This window comes from Taurulus bubalis, assembly GCF_910589615.1.
Source record: "Taurulus bubalis genome assembly, chromosome: 2".
NCBI lineage: Eukaryota > Metazoa > Chordata > Actinopteri > Perciformes > Cottidae > Taurulus > Taurulus bubalis.
The window spans coordinates 18952109-18969717 of NC_136590.1; the positions used below are offsets into that span (position 1 = coordinate 18952109).

Genomic DNA, 17609 nt, shown 5'->3' on the forward strand with positions numbered 1-17609 from the left:
GGGGACAGCGCTCTCCCGGCAGGAGCCGCAGTTGTTTTCCTGCTCTCTGCCCAGCAGACTCCGGAGGAATGGTAGCGTTAGCCGGTTAGCTCTTCAGGCAGCAGCTGTAGGATTTACGTTATTTGGCTTTCGGTTGTTGTGTTAAAATAATGAATCTACTACCGTCTAATCCTCACGGCAACGGGCTCCTTTATGCTGGATTTAACCAGGACAATGGTAAGAAGTGGCGCTGTAATGTGTTTGTTTTTTTCAAATGGAAATTGGCAGCGTCGTTGATTCTAAGCTAGCGTTGCTAAACCGACGTCTTCCCAGAGCATACATTAAGCATAGCCTTGCATAATAATAGCTTTACATTGTTCTATTAATTGTACTGGTACTAGCACATAATGCTGCTGTGTGGTAGTCACTCCAGAACACGACAACGTTGAGTTAATGTTAGCTTTAGCTGGTCAGCTAACGTAACGTTAGCTTGTTTTATTTGTTCCAGCCAACAGATAGCGGTTAAACCAGCTAACGTTAGCCAAACGCTATTAGAGCGACATTACGCTGGTTATTAAGTGATACACTAGCGAGTGGTTAAAGTTAACAGTGTAAACAGTGTTAACAGCGGTTACTTAAGCTAAGTGCCAACGCTGCTGTTAACCGAATTTCCACAACGGCGTAACTGCCAGCGGTGACGATAGCTAGCTAGCTAGACAACCGCCTACTAGGCTAAGTTTGACAGATATTACCGCGTTATTGGGCTCATGTCTGCTGACGCCCAGTATTTTTCTTAGATTTTCCAGTTATCAGACGTAAATATATAATCCCCATCGTAAATTATATTTCCCCCCACCCACATACATTTTCACAGGCCGTAGATTTAAAGTGTTTGTCTTAAGTTGGTTTTAACTTAATATACATTAAATGGTATTAACTCTCTGGGACGGTGCCAGCTAACGTTGCGTTACTAGGGGTAGTTTAAGGTTATAAAGGAAAACGGTCACGTGACCTCATGTGGCCCATTGAAGAACTGGTGCTAGCTGTGGCACCCAACATCGCTGTCGTCACATGTCAACATGCGGTGTGCCAGTTTGACAGGCATTCCCTCAGAGGCGCATCATTTCCATGCCGTGTGCCAACTCTCTCTCTTTATCGCTGCAGTACTGCCCTAATGCCGCATGAATGATTCCACTTCAAACGCTAATTGTATAGCGCTCCGGACATGAACAAAATTGTGTGTGTGTGTGTGTGTGTGTGTGTGTGTGTGTGTGTGTGTGTGTGTGTGTGTGTGTGTGTGTGTGTGTGTGTGTGTGTGTGTGTGTGTGTGTGTGTGTCTTTCCAAGGATGCTTTGCCTGTGGAATGGAGACCGGGTTCCGTGTGTACAACACAGATCCTCTCAAAGAGAAGGAGAAACAAGGTAACGCGCGTTGTCGACCTTAACGTTTAACATGGTTGAACATTATTTTTCATATTGATACTTAAAGCATCCTTATTGTTCAAAAGGTAAACGCATTGAAAAAGTGTGACTCGGCAGACTTCCTGGATCACCCTTCCATACGCGGAAGATCAATTAAACCATGGGACTGATGTTCCAGTGAATTTTAAACATGCTTTTATAATGTCATTGATAGTAATTTAGATGTTGCGTCACATCACTGTCAACTGATATTGCTGACTTGCAGAATTGCACCAATCACTAGAAGTTACCTGGAAAAAACTCTTTATCAAAATAGTTGCTGACTCATTTTCATCTCTTTATTTGGCCATTTGTTGAACAATAACAGGAGCGGAAACTTTTAATTCATGAATTTGATAAGAATTTATTTGAATGTATTTGTGATTCACATAATTTACTTCTGCTTATGTACGATACAAATACCACATTTACTGGGGTAGTGCAGTGAAAATGCAGTTCGTTTTGAATACAATCCCCATGTAAGAAAAACTAGCATTAGGGCCCGATCAGAAAGAGTCTGGTGAGGGTGTGCATTTTGCCAGATGGCAAATTTGTGCGACAAATTTTGTTTAATTTAAACTGTACTATGAACTACTAGGTAGCGTAGACTTCAGGGTTTGTGTCAAGCTAGCCGTGCCACTTGTTCAGTAGTTGCCAAGCCAAAAAAAGATGCTGCAAACCGCAGAAAACGCTCTGTCTGTTTTTTAATAGCTGAAATATAATTAAAACCAACCAATTCTTCTGCACAGAAGAACCAAGTATTGTGACATAATTTTAACATGGAGGCATATAAGAGGAACTTTGTCCCCACACACACAGAGGTGAATCAGCGCCTCTGGACCTACTCCAGAGTAACTTTTTCTACCTCAGGAAGAACTGATCATGGACTAGTTCACAAGAAGTGTTCCTGCTGATGTAATGTGTGCTGGACATGCAGGGAGGGAGAGGATTTCTCAAGGTCTGTTGTGGGGTGGCTGAGCCATTAGATATGAATAGCAGTTCTAAGAAGCAGTGAGCTACCTTCTTTTACAGTAACAGCTTATTGTTATTGATGTTCACCACCAATGATGTTGACTTTCAGAATTCCTGGAGGGTGGAGTCGGCCACGTGGAGATGCTGTTTAGGTGTAACTATTTAGCATTGGTGGGAGGAGGAAAGAAGCCAAAGTACCCAACCAACAAAGGTATGTTTTGTCTTCAGTCAGCCATTTTTTAAATCTTTTTTTTTAATCCCCGATATCAGGTGTAGTGTTTATACTGGATTTAAGCCCGTTTTTTTTGTACTGACAAATGACGGCGTGGATTACATGTTTCAGGATGTCTGCAGATCGTGTAAAGTCCGAAATGTAACTTACAAAAGTCAGAGACAGTTTCTCTTTCCTGCAGTGATGTTAGTTTGAAAAAAAAAAAAAACACAGCCATTACTGCTTGCCACGGTAGTTCGGAAGCTCATAGTGGGTGACCAGCCCAATACCTTAAAGGAGCTTCAAGTCTCTGTACAACCAACACAGGTTTTTCCAATTATCGGCTGATTCAGAACTCTGCAAAGGTTGAAGGTGGGACGGGAACTTATTAGGTCACAATCTACAACTTAATCATTCTTATTGGTTGATGTGCAGGTAGATCGTCCCACCCAAACCGGTTCAACAGCACACTCCTGAGCAGAGGTCTAATCTGCCAGGTTATTAACCAAAAACACATGTGTGGGTGTTCAGAGGCTTTTTAGTAAATGAGTCATTTTTCATTGGGCAATCCAGCCATCTCTTTTCTGCTGCTTATGCAGGTCCAGGCCGTGTTCAGTTAATTGTATCATTAGGAATTATTCTTCTAAACTGCCAGGAAGTGCAAACAATGTGATTAAAATTACACGTATCTTTAGGTCATATACTCCATCAGATTTACCTGATGAGTATCATTCTTTGTTCCGCGTGCTACTGATTAAATATGCCCCGTACCACTTTTGTTATATTTTATTCATGTGGTGTTTTTTTTGTATTTTTTTATTTCTCTAGTAATGATCTGGGATGACCTGAAGAAGAAGACGGTAATTGAGATTGAGTTCTCAACAGAAGTCAAAGCGGTGAAGCTTCGGCGGGACAGGTAAAAAGTCATACTTTTTGACAGTTGCAAAATAAGTGTAATGCACCAGTGGGTGAATGGGAGATTCCTTGGGGTTTTAGATCTCCTGTGTCACAAGGCATCCAAAACACTTCCCAATGTGTCAACTTAATCATACAGCAGTGCTGTGGTAATGAGATGGGGTGCATGCCCTGATGCCGTGTCTCCCACTCATTGTCAATCGAGCAGCCTCTGGATTTCACCCTTTTTTTCTTTTAAGTGTCTGACTAGGATTCAGTTTGTGATTTATTTTTTTTTAAATTTTTTTTAATCTATTTATTTTTTAATATAAGTAGTAGAGTCTTTGACATTTAGTTTAAAATGTGTGTTGGTTCTCCTTTGGTCTCAGGATCGTGGTGGTCCTGGACTCGATGATCAAAGTCTTCACCTTCACCCACAACCCCCATCAGCTGCATGTGTTTGAGACCTGCTATAACCCCAAAGGTCAGTCTCCTCTTCTGCTCTATACTCCGATGCCGGTACCAATACCAGTAGCCTGAAACGGGGTTCCTACAGTCATACGAAACCTGGAAAAGTCATGGAATTTTAAAATGGTTATTTCCAAGCCTGGAAAAGTCCTTAAAAAAAATAAAATCTCCGAAGTTTTGAAAAAGTCATGGAATTTTGTTATGTTCATGTTGTTAATTTACGCTGAGTTTTAAATAATGAATTTGCTTTTAAAAGAAAGACGCTCAAAATATAAGCAGGCATACATACAGGCATCTATATAAATGCTTATTCTTTGAATGAAACTATTGTCTCATTCATTTGTGTCATTTAAGGTAGTATAGAGGTTAGGGGGTTAGCTAAGTCCAAACTAAGTTTAGTTTGGACTAACTAAATGTTAGTCCAAACTAACATTTAAGCATGCAGTATACACTGAGATTGTATATGTTTGGTCATGGAAATCCAGTGGTCAAAATGTGTATGAACCCTGCTGAAAGTGATGCCAATACCAATAGATGACCAACCTCCCCCTCCTCCCCCTTTGTTCTCCTCAGGTCTGTGTGTGCTGTGTCCCAACAGCAACAACTCCTTGCTGGCGTTCCCGGGGACTCACTCGGGCCACGTGCAGATAGTGGACCTGGCCAACACGGAGAAGCCCCCCGTTGACATTCCCGCCCACGAGGGGGTGCTGTGCTGCATCGCTCTCAACCTGCAGGGCACGAGAATAGCTACAGCGTCAGAGAAAGTGAGCCGGAGACCAATTCTTCTGTTGGCACATCGTTTATTTCTGCTACTCGTCACTGATCCATGTTGTGTTTCCGCAGGGGACCCTCATTCGAATTTTTGACACATCCGCGGGCCAGCTCATACAGGAGCTACGACGAGGCTCTCAGGCAGCTAACATTTATTGGTGAGCATTGTGCACCAACACTGTTCACCTAATTTCAATTACAAACAACATCCTTATCATTTACCTAACAAGCGTTGCAATCCACTTTTTCTGCTTGACGACAGAAACCGTGCCCTTTAAACCCTGATCGATAGGCCGCTCGTATTGTTAAGTCCCACACCGTAGCACTTCTACCTACTTTTGTTCTTTTTAAAATGTGAGTTCAGGCCCTTTTTTTTTTTTTTTTTTTTTCATAAATACAGGTGAGCGGTTTCTCCGTGCCAAGAAGCTGGCTACAAAATGTCTAAATGTTTTTATCTTGCGTCACTGTGTTGATCTGAATGTGTTATTGACACACGACTGAGCTCATGAAAGCCCCCTGCCCCCCTGGCTGGTTCTCATTATTTCTGTCTTTCGCAGCATTAATTTCAACCAGGACGCGTCCCTCATCTGCGTGTCCAGTGACCACGGCACGGTGCACATCTTCGCTGCAGAGGACCCAAAAAGGAACAAACAGTCGAGGTTAGTCTCAACTGAAGTTTTTTTTCTCCATTGTTTTCCACAAAAGCGATGTCAAATCTAATACTGATAGTTTGCGTATCCTTCTTTCTCCCTCGCTGCAGTTTGGCGTCAGCCAGCTTTCTACCCAAATACTTCAGCTCCAAGTGGAGCTTCTCCAAGTTCCAGGTCCCCTCGGGCTCTCCCTGCGTGTGTGCCTTTGGAACGGAGACCAATGCCGTCATCGGTGAGTTCAGTTTGGCATTCAGGACGCAACGCTCGTCTCGTGTCGTCCCTCTCAAACCCGTGTAATGCTTGTTGCGGTGCGAGAAGGTCCCCAAGAACATCGTGCTGACTGCAAGAAGCACAAAATAGCTTTTACTGATCAGAGTCGGAGGGCGTCTCGCGGTGTATGGTGGTCAACATAATTAGTGATCGCTGCAGGTCATGAAATATCTCTGCTCCATCGGTAATGATAATATTGTACTCTCTGTAGAATTGTTGAGAGCTGTGATCACGGAAGCGAGACGGTGCAAGAAATGCAATCCTGAGGTGGCAAAAACAAATCCCTTGAGTGAGCTCAACTTATTCAGATGAGAAAACACAGACTCAGTAACATATTACCAAATTTGATAGATGGACTCTAATTGCTTTCTTGTTTTGCCCTAACCAACCAGCGAGTGACGCATCCTTTGTGACGTCTATTTCGGTCATTACAAAAGCCCTCGTAGTGGTTGCATGGAGCAGTTAGTTGAATGTTTATTGCGCGACTCAAAGGAATATGTTGTGCAAGTCGACTTTCAATAACCGGTACAGCTGTGGCAATCTCGCACATGCTTGTTGCCTTTTTGTATGTGTACAAAAGACCAGTTTCTTAGCCCCCACAAAGACTTAAGATCTGACTGGTTAACTGTTTCTCCAACCGGTGAAAAATGGCCCTCAATGTACATAACACAGCCTGTGTGCCGAACATCAATACCGCTCATATCCTTATTTGAAAAATAACTTTCTGTGCAGCATGCTCGGCTCCATTTAAAATAAAGCTTGTGTTTTGCTGACTTGACTGTATTCCACTCTCGTTTCTCTCGTCCTCCACTCTGCAGCCATTTGTGCTGACGGCAGCTACTACAAGTTCCTCTTCAACCAGAAAGGGGAGTGTGCCAGAGATGTGTACGCCCAGTTCCTGGAGATGACCGATGAGAAAATATGACCTTTAACCCATCTGGAGACTTGACACAGCCTGTTTGCTTTTTTCTTTTCTTTTCTTTTTTTTTTTTCTCACCTTTTTTCTTATTTTGGAGAAGAGGTCCCCATGCTGCACTTCTCCTTATCTTGACAGACTCTGTAAAAGAGCTTCAGATGACCGGAGGAGAAAGAAAGCGGAGCAAGGACTTTGGAGAGAAACCCTCACGGCAAAGATGAACGGATGGAAGCGCCGTCAGCGACGCAGACTTTTGTCTCTCCGTGGACTCCTGAGGATCGTCTCTGAACAAGGGACTCCCAAACTCTTAGCGAAAAGAGGGAAACTTTTTTTTTTTTTTAAATGGACATGACGCTTTTTAAGAAGTCTTCCGAGGAATTTACAAAAGGATGGTTATTTTTAATCGCATAGATGATTCTGATAGACGGGTTGAAAATATTGAAATTTTTGTCGACTAACACCACCTAACCGAACTATAGGGAGTGCCTCGAGACTGGAGAGAATTTGTATGTGTGCACATATTGTTATCATACGTGTGTTTGTGTGTGTATATATACCAATGTACCATATTAGATGTTCGCCGCATCGGAATGAGGTAACATGTCTCTGATCCTGCGTTGTGAAGCGTCCCCTTAGTATTACTAGATTTTCTTATATTCACTGTATAAATGCAACGCGCCAGACTGAACTTCTAATTCAATAAAATTGTACAGAATAGTAGCAGAAAAAAACGTAACGCGTATTTGTTTCCCTCTTTTTTTCTTTTTTTCATACACTGTGCAATATGTTTTCCCGAATTGCTTTTTTTGTTAAGAGCTTATGAAAGTTGAGTGTTTGTTGTTTTTACCTAAACACAAAAAGCTTCAAGAAATAGTTTAACACTTAAATTGTTAACGTTCTTGCTGAGAGTTGGAGGAGAAGATTGATCCGGCTCCGTGCGCTAAATATGAAGCTGCAACCAGATGTTGGTTAGCTTAGCATAAAGACTAAAAGCAGCTAGTATGGCTTCTCGCACTGTATGTTGCTAACAAAGTCTGCTAACCGGCACCTCTAAAGCTTACTTATTGGCACAATATATCTGTTTTTGGTCAAGTTGGGGTTTTACAATGATTATATGCCAGCGTAAACCCGTCTTTATGCTAACCGTCTGCTAGCTTTAGCTTAATCTTTAACCCAAGGCGTGGTATTGATCTTCCCGCGCAACTCTTGGCAAGAATGCAAATGAGCTCCTTTCCCAATAATGTTGAACTATTTCTTTAAGAGTTTGTGAAAGTGTTGGCACATGCACGGTTTCCATCCTAAATCATAAACAACGTATCTATTGGCTGAGCTTCAAAAGGCCCGATCAACTGTGAAAATCAGAATATTTTTCACCTCACTAACTGTTTAATGTTGATACATTATTAAATCTCCTGACTGATTGGTTCATTCACATACTTTTGTTGGCCAGTGTGGCTCTCCAGTCACAGTGATATTATACTTTTTATAATTTAAAAAAAAAAAACTGCTTCACCATGCCCCCCCCCTTAACGCCATTGATAAAGTCAGCCAATGCTAATCAGGGACTCTGAAGTGCTTTGTTGAAGCTTGTGGCCATAAATGGGAGATCTGTTCAGTGTGGATCCACCACCATGGAACTGTGTTCATGTACATTTACATTTGATTGACCGAATTGTTGGTGATTCGGTGCAAAAACACATTTAGTTTGTGTTGCTCTGCATCAGATTGTACAATTGTCTGCTCTGTTGAACAAACGCATGACTTGGCGGGTACCGACCAGTGGTGACGCTGCACAAACTGAAAGCCAACTTGTGTCTGACACACTCAGAATGATTGTAAAACCTGCATTTAAATTTGTGAATAAAATTGAACATCTGCTTTTACAGTTAAACTTTATGGTCCGTCTTGTACCTGCTGTACCGCGTAAGATGAGCGTAAACTCTCTGTTGTTGTTCAGGGTTTTACTTAAAGGGCCATAAACATATTTAGAAGGTCCTAAAGTCCAATTGATCTTAAATGGTTTCTTTTTTTTTATTTGATTGCTACAGCAACATATCTACTCTGTAAACCAATTGTTCTCATTTGAGGAAAAAAATAGAAATTAAAATGTCAATATATATATTTAGATTTTGGTGGTTTTGAGATGGAAAAAATATTAATTGAAATAACTGACATTCATTTTGACAACAACAAAGGATCAATATGGGATTTCAGTTGGACTTTAACCTTTTTAACACCACGAGGCCCATATTTGGGTTGTTTTGCCTTCTGTACTTGTGTTCCCTGTGTTCAAGTAGTCGTATGAACCCCCATTGAGTTTTATTACTTACTTTAAATTATTTTCCCAAAAATTACTTTTATACCATATTTGATCATAACTATGAACATCCAGCATGATCTAAGCAAGATTTCTCAAACATGTCTTTTGGAGCGGTCGCGGACTTGTACCACCTCCATGGTTCAGCAAATGGCCATCTGCTCAGAGTCAAGAGCATCATATTGTCATGATTTGCCTCTTCACTCCTGGGTTTCCTATCTTCCGTTTCATTGTGATAGTGACTCAGAGAGATCCAATGTCGGTCCTTGTCATTTCTGTTTGGGGGTTTTGGGCTTTTTGGGAAGGTGGCAAACTGAAGCGGAGGAGCTCTCAGAGGAGTGAGCAGCCATGTTAGTTGTGGGGCGTTAACTCTTGTTCTCTTGTGAACATGTTGATATTTGAGCCGTCAGCATTTATCTGTAAGTAACTATTTAAAAAATGATTCCTTATGTACTGGTTTGTCCACCCAATCATTGTTCAGCTCCGTGATACTTAAATCAACTCCAGTCGTTGGGGAACATTACTTATGTGAGAAGGGAGAATTACAACTTGTTTCCCATCCTTGTTCTGGTCCTGATGGGTGTATTTTGGTTGCTCCTCAGTGGTCACCTGCAATACATTACCATTGCACTTTTACCACATGGGTGTAATGTAACACTCTTTGCTTCCCAAAACAAGGCCAAAACACTTTAGCTGTACTGGCAAAGTCAACTCAACTGGAAATCAAAATATCACTGATGCGAATTGGACGCAAAAAGAACAGAAGCTGTTATTGTTGTTGTTTTGTGTCTGGTGATAAAGTGCTTGAGAAGTGTAGTGGGGTTTCATGTGACAGCTGTGATTTTCATGTTGGGCTGGATGTGCTGTAAATCTTCACGGCTGACCTTGTGAATAAAATGTTTTCTGCTCATATTTCGCTCTTGCAGGGTCTTAGAGGGAAATGCAAAGTGACAGAACGTAATAAAAAACAACTGATCAAAATAAATAAGTAAGAAAAAAGTCAAAAGGTTCCGCCATGAACCCAAGTATTAACTTTCTTAGTGGAGAAGATTTGTGCTATAAAAACATGATATCCTCCAGAGGAATGCCTGTATTGTGTGTGTTTTTTGTTGTTGTTGCATTTCCATCTAAAAAAACCTACTTTTTTACAGTTGTCCTTCAAAATGTCCCATCCTCCTCAAGTTTATTTTTGATGAAGGTAAAAAGGCTGACAGTCATAGCTCATATACAGCCTGGTTTCCACGTCAGCGTAGTTTCTTTAATGAGACTGTTATAACTTGTAAGACAACTCAGCATCATCTCTCAATAAGTGGTGAATATTAGAGATGTTGTTGTTGTTGTTTTTTAACTCAGGCATTGCACTTTGAGGCCAAACAAAACCTATAATCTTATCACACCATAGAGCAGATGTTTCAAACTGGTGCATTTTTATAGCATTTTAAAATGAGTGATAATTGTACGCATCACATTATATGAGCAAACAAGAGAAGTCTCTTGGATGTATACAATTTACACGCATAATCATACTCTTCTTACCCTTTAGTCAGTTCTGTATTTTAGCTTGACAACATATTGAGCTAGAGGTCTATTTATAGACTACAAGTCTTCTTATTATGGTGCCAGTATGATCTTGACAAAAAGGAGTCAGAATTAGCTAAATCCCTTAGAATCAGAAACCGTTTATTGCCAGGAATGTTTACACAAACGAGGAATTTAGTTAGGTGGAAGGTGCATACATTAGACATTAGACGAGACAAGACAAACAACAATCACAGACAACGACAGCAACAGTGCAATGATATTTAAATCAATTATAGATAAAGATAAAGTGCTCAGACAACAGTTAAAGTGACATGTGTGTTTAAGTTAAAGTTAAGGTTAAGTCTATGCTAGGTGGCATGAGTGTTTACATATGAAGTGTACAGTGGAATGACCGGTGAGAAGAGAGAAGGGAAGAAAAATGATCCGAAAGAATTGTCCGAGAAATAGACTGCGGTCAAGTGAGCCCACATCCGCCGAGTGAGCCGCAGTTGCAATTCTAAATGCACCTCTATTCAAGGTGTTACGGTACGGGGGCCAGCTCAATTTCACAATATTCAAACAGCTCTAAAAGAAAAGTGAATTCAAAGTCAGCTTGAATTTCATAATGATATTCACAGTTTCACAATTATTCAAACAGCTATAAAATAAGATCCATAGACTTGTACATAAATATTCCACTGCAGTCTTGTTCAGGATGACCTCTGCTATGCCCATGTACATGGCCTTAAAATATTACTGTACAGTTTTTGAGAAAATTGAATTCAAAGTCAGCTTAAATTTCATAATGATATTCATAATTCCCCAATATTCAAACAGCTCTAAAAACAGATCCATAGACTTGTACATACATATTCCACTGCATGCTTGTTCAGGGGGACCTAAGCTATGCCCATGTGCATGGCCTCAAAATATTACTGTACAGTTTTTGAGAAAATTATAGCTGTTTGAATATTGTGAAATTATGAATATCATTATGAAATTTAAGCTGACTTTGAATTCACTTTTCTCCAAAACTGTACAGTAATATTTTGAGGCCATGCACATGGACATAGCAGAGGTCCCCCTGAACAAGCCTGCAGTGGAATATTTATGGACAAGTCTATGGATCTGTTTTTAGAGCTGTTTGAATATTGTGACATTGAGCTGGCCCCCGTACCGTAACACCTTGAATAGAGGTGCATTTAGAATTGCAACTGCGGCTCACTCGGCGGATGTGGGCTCACTTGACCGCAGTCCTGCCAGAGGGAAGGGACACGAACAGGTTGTGTCCAGGGTGAGAGGGTTCAGCTGCGATCTTTCTTGCTCGCTTCAGTGTTCTGGAAGTGAGCCTGGATCAAAAGAAAGAAGATTAGAAAAATATCTATGATTCTAATCCCAAAAGAAAAGTTTTGAAAAAGGGCAGTCTGAGGTTGGAGTTGATATTTTTTATTTAATTTCATGTCAAACGTCAATAACAGTATTTGACCAGCGGAGGTCGCCACCACACAACCCCACTACGCCCGGGGTCTTCCTCGATTTCCTTTTTCATACATCCACGGGCTCACGCAGGGAAACAAGCAACTGTTTAATTACCATATCATGTTGGCCGGAAGTGGTCTAAATTAGAAATAATATAGGAGACAATAGCAAGTTCCATTGTCCCTGCTGTCGCCCACCAGACAGGTGAATTTAGTTAAAAAACAAAAAGACATTTGTGGCCCTGTGTGAAAAGTGAAGTGTCTTTAATAATGCAAATCTCTGGTTTCAACCGAACTGCATTCAATCATAGTTTTTAAGTCATAAACGGTGTAAAGTTAGTCGGAGTTAGGAAGATATGCTAAAATAGCAGAAGTTGTGCAATTTTGCCTTCAAAATAAAACCATAAATAAGTGGCGGGCAGAGCTACGTAAATGCTGCTGGCTGCTCAGGGGGTTCAGAAATGTACGTCAAATACATACACAGCTTGAACACCCGGTGGGGAATTCCAAACAAGTAAAAAAGACCGACAATTCAATTGGACGACCATAATTAATGACGGCTTTACTTTGAAAGCTACTACCGGAAGTCGTGCACACGACATGGTTCACTTGACGCCTCGGCTCCTCCGTCTCGCGCTGTCCAGACTCCAGCTCTTCCCTCAGTAACTCCACAGTGGATTTGCGTGTCGCCTGCCACCACCTGCGCTACGCTGCGTCTACAACAGGTGAGACGCGCCTCTCGTTACAACGTATTTATTAAGAACAAAAAGAACAAAAGCTGAGCGGACCTCAAGACGCGCGTTATAGATGGAAATACTTGCGTTTTGGGGACTTTGCGCGGCGGCCGGGGAGACGGGACACCTTGACAGTTGAGTCTGTCAAGTTAGCAAAGAGGAGCGGCTACATGTTCGGTGTGTTCACGAGCAGCAGAGGACGTACCTTAATGAATGTGTCCTCACATGAAGAGGTGGAAGACTTTCACTGGTCATTCCGTAGTTAATCCGAATAGTTCAGGGGAATCTACCCCTGCGCTGTCAAATATTTGCAAATTGGTTATTTGACTTAGATATAAGCTAGCAGTAAAAATGTTTCGTTCATCTTTTTATAACTTTGAACGAAGCGTTAAAGTATTCTCGTAAATTCGACATACACACAATACGCCAAACGGAACCGTATTTTTTTTAATTTGCAACTTTTAGCAACTGTTTTACACTCCTCGTTACCACCAGTTTGTGTTGTTTTTCTATCTTTAAGACAGATGAACCAGTTAGAAACCGCGAGGGTGTTCCTGAGATGTTATTACAGATTTGTGCAACTGATCAATGCCGAATTTACGAGCGACAGTTACGATTTCTCACAGGTCTTTGAACGTGCCATAATTGATGTGTGCGTTTGCTGGCAAAATGGGTGGGATTAAATTGTCAGAGTTAAGAGTGGGATTTGGTCTGCAATTGTTTCAAGGATATTTGGGCTGCTAAACCTACTATTGAGTTTAAAAACAACAAGGGACAAATTGGGATGCTCTTATTAAATAATTTGTGATCTTCCTTGATTGTGTTTTTAGACAGAACATGATACTTTGGGCATTATTACATATAATAATCACCCGTCACTTAGGATTCCACGAAAATGTCACCTATTGTCACAAACCTATTCAACCACTGCCTCGAATAGCTTCGTTGACATCTAGGCTAACAAGCCCATTTTGAACTCCTTGTTTACATTCTAGCTCATGGCAGCAAAGGGCTCTGCACTCGTTTACTGCCTGGCAAGGTGCCTGGCTAGTTTTAGATCATGTGTCAGTGCAAAGACATGCATTGCCATCTGCTGTTGGGCTACACTGCTGCACAATCACCTGGCAGTCCGGAGGAATAACTAAGCTATTCGACCAACAGCCCTAAAATAGGCAGGGAGACTATATCGTCCACTTGTGCTTTTTGACTGGCAAAGTTTCTCCTCAGTGCTCAGCACAGATGCAAGAAACATATTATCTACTGTTAGGATGTATTGGCGATTAAAAAATGCTTCCGAACAAATTCCTAGTCCTAATTGTGGTCTTGCACACATAATGGACTCTAATGTTGTAATAAGAGGCTGTGTGGCTCACTGAAACAGCCTCTGATGTTGCCCCACAGTAAAAACAGGGGGAGTGTTTATACACTTAACTACATTTTCCTTGTTTATTTGGTGTCCTCCTCACTGTTGTTGCTTCACTTGCTGTCCCAAAGAGATGGAAATTACATCATTGTTTAAAAAACATTTAAAATAATAACATAATCTGCCAGAACAACAGACATGGTTTTGTCTTTAATAATGCTTCCTGAAAGTTCAGGGAATGTTATTGATGGACGCGGGACCTTATTCCTGCACGGGAAGAGTACCAGAGGAGCCGCAGCCTCCTGAGGCCTTCCTGGATCTTAGAAAACAAATAAAAGTTGGGTCAAGTTAAAGTCACATGTCTAATCCTTTTGTTTGTTTGTGCCTAATCCTGATAGCATTCGTCTATCAAAAAACGTTTATTTGATTGATATTAGGGCAGCTGTTGAATGGGGCAACTGACACAAGCAACGATTCATCAATTGACAGAAAATGAACCAGTTCATTGTTTGTCATTTACATAAAAATGCTGGTTGCAGTTTCTCAAATGTGAGTACTGTAAAGGTGTTTTTACAAATGTCCTCGTGTTTTAGAATGCAGCTAACTTTTTGTCTATGTATTTTTTTTATTTCCGGCAGCGTATAGCACATGAAGTACCTTGTCTGCGGTTAAAAACAACAACAACAACACATTTGGTCTTTCATGTCATAGACTTAAAGTAATTTCTCCCTCTTTTTCTAGCATTGTGGTGGAACAACTGGTTGGACAGCGGTTTCCCTCCAGGTTGACGGAGACGCACTATGAACATACAGTACCACTGGCCTCTAAATCTCGACTAGTCCTGCTGTGACTCCAGATCCAAGACCACCAACAAACAGCCGGCATCCAGCGGAGATAATGGACCCGAACTCCAACAATGAGGGGAAAAAGATCTCCTGGACCAGTTTACCTGAGGCTCCTTCACTCTAGACGCTGCCAAGCCATCCGTTCCCCAATCGTCATCTAATGGCCGGGATTCTATCAGCGTTGACAAATGTTTGCTGAAACCGTTCGCCTGAAAGAGCATTGAAAATAAAAATAAATAAAAGAAAAGCGACCGTAACCTTTAGCAGTTTGTGTGCCTGTGGTTAGGCCTATGATCATGGGGAAAGAACAGGATCTGCTGGTGGCGGTGAAGACTGGAGATCTTCTGCTGGCACACAAACTTCTCTCTAAAGTCAAGTGCAACAAAACCAGTGAGTATGGCGCTAACTAGGGGGCGGGGGCAAGGGGATTCATGGCTTTGTGTGATTACTGAGTGATTTTGGGTCTGTTCTGTGCTCTGGGAGTGTAATTGTTTCCACAGTGAAATATAACTTAGACTCACTTCTCAACCAAGGGCAGTTTCTTTGCAATAACCACAAGATTGGGTTCAGCTGTCAACCATAACACCCCCCTCCCCTCCAGGAGTTGGGTCAGGGACAATTTGGAGCTAAGTGGAATCGAACTGCGAACACAAGCTAATCTCCTAAGCGCAGACCCCTGCTGCTCGTGTGTCTTGTTGCGTGGGTTATAGCGGTCTTTCTTCTGCTCGCAGATGCCCTTATCAGTGTAGATTCCAAGTTGGGCGTCAAGCGAGCTCTGTGCGGTAACATTGTTGCAAGCGACAAGGGTTCTGCTTTATCCAGGCCTGGGGGAAAGTTGAGGCCAAGCGGGCTGTGAAGTTGAAGTCTCTCTTTGTGGCGTTATCTTTTTCTGGGCTTTCATCAGTGTGGCTGGCTGCTCAGTGACAAGCTCTGGGAACAAAGCCGTGGCTGTCAGGAAAAAGCCTGTTACACACTTTGAACACTACACAGACTGCGAGCGCCGCTTGGCAGGGAATATTTAAAAGTAATATTATCTGCTTTTGTACCGCTGTGTGCTTCTGTTTGTTAAAAACCAACAGCTGCCAAACTGGCTGGGAAAATGCGACGGGGAGGGGGAAGAAAGTGAATGAGTAATGTTCCTGCTGTTTTATAAGCTACCATCGAGGTGCCCTTGAGCAAGGCACTCCCATCAGTTTTGGAAGAGAAGAGCAGCTCAGTCGTAATACAAATACCCAGCTCTAAATACAACAGAGTAAGTCAATAAACAGATAAATACTTAAATGTATACAAAAATAGATATCTTATTCAAATGAAAGAACAAATGCATGCTAAACAAAAAATTATAATAAACTCTCCCCAGAAAAGGGTTCATTTTCGTAACAAAAGAACCAGATTAATTACCAATATTTATTTATCCACCTGTATTAATTTCAGCATGCATTTAGATAGTAACTCTTCTACTTAGTCATGTTCTCCATACACAAACAAGTGTAACTGTGTCCAATGAAGCAAGGTGTTGAAGAGCCGAGTTTACTCGCTCAGTTGACTTTCTTGAGCTAATTAAAAGTTGGACCTTCACCAGGCAAACACAGCAGCTGACCACATGGCGTTATGAAAACAAAAGCGGAGATGTATACTTAATGCCTTTTACGGCTCCGCTTTTTTTAAGCACCTGCACACCGAGAGCACGAGACAAAGATATTGCTGAAATCTATGCTTGAAAGTGTTGAATTGTTGCGCAGATGGCCAGGAGATGCCGGGTGCTTGTGTATCTCTTAATCTCTCTCCGCTATACTGATTCTCTCACACACTGCTTTCAACACCGCCAATCCTCGATGACCCTCGCCGAACTCTGTCCACGCCGGTGTAGTCATTTGTCACTTCAGTCGCAGCCTGCAGTTGTCCGAAGGCGGTACGGCAGATGCTGCAGCTGGCAGCGAGGGCTGTGCAGATGACCTCCGCTGTCTCACATTTACAGATTGGCCTTGTCAATAAGGGCTGATTGATTGGTTAGTAGTGACCTGATTATTATTATAATAATTATTATTTTTTTAAACCAGCCACTCCAAAAAAAGGCTTGTATGTATTACTTATTTATTTGAACTCCGACCCTCGAAAAGAGGGTAATTCTGAGACTGGTGTGACTAATGATGTCATTATTTCTGCAGGTGTTTGGTTGTAAACCAAAAAGTATGGCATGAAGTAAACGTTTTCCTTGCCTGGTAGTGCAAAAAGTCAGGAGGGAGGGGGGCGGCGTGTCACCAAAGTAATTCTCTCCCCTCTCTGGGGAACATGAATGTCTCAACAAAATGTCATCCATCCAGTAGCTGGAAAAGATATTTCAGTATGGATCTATACAACGATTTTCACCCCTGTTTTTAGTTTTTTTGCACTTTGTTCCAAGAGCAACAGTGTTATCTTCTTTATTTAATTAATTGTTTATCAAATTTACTTTGGACCATGATTATCATTGTCCCCAGATAAAGAATTGTGATGCAAGTTGGCTCTCCCATGACTTTCCTCTAACCCAACTATCAGTCCAAAAATCCCAAATGATATATATAACAACCTTTCAAAAGTATGAAATATACTGAACACATTCATTCTCCACTGAGGATGCACCCATTGAGTATTCCTATCGCACCACTCTTATGAACAAATTGCATTAGCTTTTAAAACAAGATATTTGATAATCTACTTCCCTGCTCCCTGTCGGATAAATCCTCTTAATTTAATTAATTCCAGTTCCCTTCCTGACGT

The 17609-nt window shown here is 41.5% G+C and overlaps 2 protein-coding genes across 2 annotated transcripts in view; both read left to right on the plus strand.

Annotated features, from left to right (window-relative positions):
* Positions 1-149: 149 nt before the first annotated feature.
* wdr45b (WD repeat domain 45B) lies at positions 150-6600 on the plus strand (the record flags this gene model as incomplete). Its single annotated transcript, XM_079214067.1, has 10 exons — positions 150-216; positions 1326-1400; positions 2521-2622; positions 3451-3538; positions 3906-4000; positions 4558-4748; positions 4828-4913; positions 5313-5414; positions 5516-5637; positions 6494-6600. The coding sequence occupies 10 exons, from the start codon at positions 150-152 to the stop codon at positions 6598-6600; spliced, it is 1035 nt and encodes a 344-aa protein (XP_079070193.1).
* An 8545-nt stretch (positions 6601-15145) lies between these two features.
* Positions 15146-17609, plus strand: part of LOC306753653 (CASK interacting protein 2) — a gene marked incomplete at its 5' end in the record, with an annotated part of 50354 nt that continues 47890 nt past the window's right edge. Inside the window, one exon of the mRNA XM_079237548.1 lies at positions 15146-15239. Within this exon, the coding sequence (XP_079093674.1) occupies positions 15146-15239 (94 nt within the window). The remainder of the gene's footprint in view (positions 15240-17609) is intronic.